Here is a 4,278-nt window from a genome sequence, read left to right as displayed (position 1 = left end):
TGTACTAAAATACATATAATTCATTTTAGAATATATATTTTTAAATTATATAATAGTATATGTGATTTACTTATTTTTATTATTTTATTATGGTATATAATAATACAAACATTAATCATAAAAAAATTCATTCTATGTTTGAAGAAATTCTAAATGATTAGATATTATATATTTTTTTTATTACATTTAAGTATATTTGTATAATCTTCATCTTATATATTTTTATATGTTAGCTTCATGAATACATTAATAAATTCAATGTTGTTTGTGTGTTATTAAAAAGCCATTTATAGTTAAATAAATTGATATATATAATATTAAATCAATGAACAATTAATGAGTTTTAATCGTAAAAATGTACATATTTCAATTTTTTCTTGTAATACGAATCATATTTTTATAGACTTTTATTCTTATGTTATATAGGCTCTTCATTTTATTTATAATACCATGACATATATGAACTTGTAATAAAGGTATTATCAATTTTATCCAATTATAATTTATCGTATTATTTTATTTAATGTATTAATAAAAATATTTTTGGAAGAATAATTTTTTCATTTCAGCATACAGTAGATAAGGCATATAATTTATTATATAAATTACAAAATGCAAATATACTGTTTGATAAAATATGGCATCAATAGAATTTGTTTTATATCATCATAAAAATATTATATTATAATATTTATATTATCGCTTTACTCAAAAAATATTCTGAGTACACTGTATTAAATATAGATAATAGTTTATATTTTTAATAATTTATTTATCTAACATTTTGTTTTTACGAAATTCACATCTCCAAAAAAATATTATGATATTATTTTATAGTCATTAATATTATAAAATTAACTAGAATCATTAAAAATTAAAGTAAATATTTATTTAAACATGCACATTATATATATGAACAACATTATATATGTGTTAAGGTGTTTAATAATTGTAAGCATGATTAAGAACATTAAAAAGAAATTTTAAATATTTATATATACATGCTGTAAAATGTAAATATAGATAAGGCTTTTTTTTAATTTAATATAAAATATTTATTGAATTTGGAAACTGTACTTGTTAGAAAATATATTTAAGCTAAGAATGTAATTTGTTTATTAGTCATTTAATTAGTTACACACGACATGATAACATACTCTTACAAAATAGTACATACTTAAATTATCCTATGAATAATAGAAAAATAGAACGCATATGCCTATATTGATTATATATAAAAAAAAAATTATTTAGCTTTATGATTTTGCTTTTCATATAAATTCTCATTTATTATAATGGACTATACACACATGTGTTTCTTTATACAACATCTTTAATTTTATAAGTTATAAGGATATATTTTATAGGAATACAAAAATGATATATCTAAACATCATTTCACTAAGAAAATATTTAATAATTCATATCACATATTTATCTATAAGAATGTAAAAATTATTTTAATTCTCATTGTCTTCATTAATAAAAAATATAATACAGGAAATGTAATACACATACATATTAATCTGTTAATAATAAATATATATACTCTAAAAGGAATAAACTAAGTTTCTTGAAGCAAAAATATATGATAAAAGTAAAAAAAAAAATTTACATCTTTATTTATTATACTAGGAAAAATATTTACTTGTATTAAATCTTATATGTATATTAGGTAAAAAAAAAAAAAATAAATAAATAAATTTATTATACCATAAAATTATTACATCATAGTAGTTAAGATATATTTTTTATATTTTTATTTGACATACTAATTTTAACACAATCTAAAATTATGAAATGTACATACGCATAGTATAAAAATTGATAATTTTATTTTTTACCTCACACATAATAATAACATTAATTTAATGTTAATTTAATATCTTCGTAATATATTATATAAATTCAATATATTTATATATACATAAAAGAATGTATATATTTAATTTGTAATACTATATTTCTTCGAAAAATATGAAAAAACAATACAGAATAATAAATCATTCGTGCATACTCATTATTTAATTTAAATAATATTCGCATAATTAAAATAAATAATATGATTATACGTATACTATTATTTATATAATTCTGTTGAATATATGCTAAATCCTAAGCAATAAATCTGATATCAGAATAATAATTATATATCATTAAATATATATATGAACACTAAAATCTGTGAATATATATTATTTAACTGTATCCTTTTATATCCATGTTTTAAATGTAATTAAAGCATACATATAAATATGTTACTATAAAAATATTAATTATTTATTTATATTTTTTGTATATGCGTTTATAGAATATAAATATTTTATTAAATAATATTATATATAGAATAATATTACAAAAGAAAATTTACTAATTATAATTTTTTCATGATTATAATATTAAATATATATTTTTTCTAATATGAAGATATATAAAATTATGTCTCTATTATCATAAAGTGGTAATGGTACAATATATTATCATATAAAAAATATGATGAAAATGTATTCAAAATATTGTATAAATTATATGTATTAAAATTTTTTGCATGTAATATCAATATCATATATATTACAATATTTTTAAAGTATAAAAATGTATTATAATAGAAATAAATTCAATTTATTTATTAGTTAACATATATTAATATAATGGATTATTCTACTGAAGTTGTTAAGGAGGTATATTTTTGTTCTTAATAAGGATTATAATTTATTTGCATTATTTTAAAATAGAGTTATTCATGAAGGATAAAAAAAAAAATATATTATTTATATTATTATTATAAAATTTTATATAACTCATGGCGTTTTTTACTAGGCTGATTTTAGTGGAATGTTTCCCAGACTTAGCCATGAATTTTATATTATAAGTAGAGAGAAATTAGGAGATCCATTAGATAATCGTTTGTCCCATGCGTGCAAAAATTTTTGTAACGTCGTAAAAAATAATTATAATTTTAATGTAAACTGCATAAATCTTGGTCGCTTTTTAAATTTTATAAATCGATCAAGTGACGACAATCACAAAAAACATAGTTGCAGGTATTTCTTTTACAAACTAAAATTAGAATTAAAGCAGAAAAGTATTGAGTGTGGTGAGATAAGATCATGTTATGGTACATTGATAAATATACTACGAAATGAACTTTTTTTAAATGGTACTTATACATGTAGTCAATATATCGCGGATCTTGATGATGAAGCATTTCCAATATTTAACAAACTGGATTTAATATCTGACTACACTTATAAATTAATTTTAGGTGATACATGCTGGGAAGATATAAAATATGATAAATATATAAAAGAATTAACATCAAGTAAATATATGGAAGACAAACATTTTTATGATGCATTTGAAACTGTTTTTAATGACTATAAGAAATATTGCCCGAGAAGTAATGCATGGTTACCTCCATTCGCTCCGAAAAAAAAAGAAGAATCCATAATGAAACCAACACTGTCAGAAACTCCGACAAGTGACATATTAGAAAATATTTTATATGAAGGACCAGGAAATATGGTATTAGAAAGAACATCTTCAAAACAAATGTCAGCTATAGGAGTTGATTCAGAAGTAATCAGTGGATTGTTTATAACATTATTTTTAATAATCTCAATTTTATTCATTTTGTATAAGGTTAAGAATAAGTTTAATTTTATAAACGTATATAAAATGAACGTTTACTTGAAACATTATTCTAACAAATTTGTATCAATTTAATTCCAAATACATAATAATATGATATTGCTACTTTTTTTTTAGTATACAAATTATTATTCAGTTTTACAATTATGGATAAGGAAAGTCAAAACATGTTCGACAAAAAACATATTGAACATGATGATTTCCTTTGAAAGGGAACGCAACAATTCTGTCTATGACAGGTTAAAAATAGCATATAATATAGAAGACTATCAGTAAAAAATATATAAGAACTGTTCCTAAAATTACTAAGGTATGTTGAAAGAACTAATATATTCGCTTATGTTTTAACTCTTAAAGCAAAAAAAAAAAATAAAATAAGAAAGAAAATAAGTATTTTTTATAAAAAAATTATATGCATTAAAATAATAATTATATTATATAAAATATCTCCATGATTTTCGTAATTTATTGTGTTCAAATAATATCAATTAGGAAGTAATACCAGAAACTGTAAAATACATAATGTTAATATGAAAAATAAGTGCTGTTAAGAACATAAGCATAATTTGAAAATTGTTACATGCTATAAATAAAAAGTTATTAATGGTATCATTTAAATAAAAAAAA

General features: G+C 19.0%; 1 protein-coding gene across 1 annotated transcript; it reads left to right on the top strand.

Annotated features, from left to right (window-relative positions):
• Positions 1 to 2,651: 2,651 nt before the first annotated feature.
• PGO_003895 (variable surface protein) lies at positions 2,652 to 3,927 on the top strand (the record flags this gene model as incomplete). Its single annotated transcript, XM_028691383.1, has 3 exons — positions 2,652 to 2,681; positions 2,821 to 3,642; positions 3,769 to 3,927. 3 exons carry the CDS (start codon positions 2,652 to 2,654, stop codon positions 3,925 to 3,927), a joined length of 1,011 nt encoding a protein of 336 aa, XP_028547184.1.
• Positions 3,928 to 4,278: the final 351 nt, after the last annotated feature.

Source organism: Plasmodium gonderi (genome assembly GCF_002157705.1).
Source record: "Plasmodium gonderi DNA, contig: Pgo-contig_590, whole genome shotgun sequence".
Lineage (NCBI taxonomy): Eukaryota > Apicomplexa > Aconoidasida > Haemosporida > Plasmodiidae > Plasmodium > Plasmodium gonderi.
Note: the sequence above shows the minus strand (reverse complement) of the source record. Positions and strands in the feature narration are given on the sequence as shown.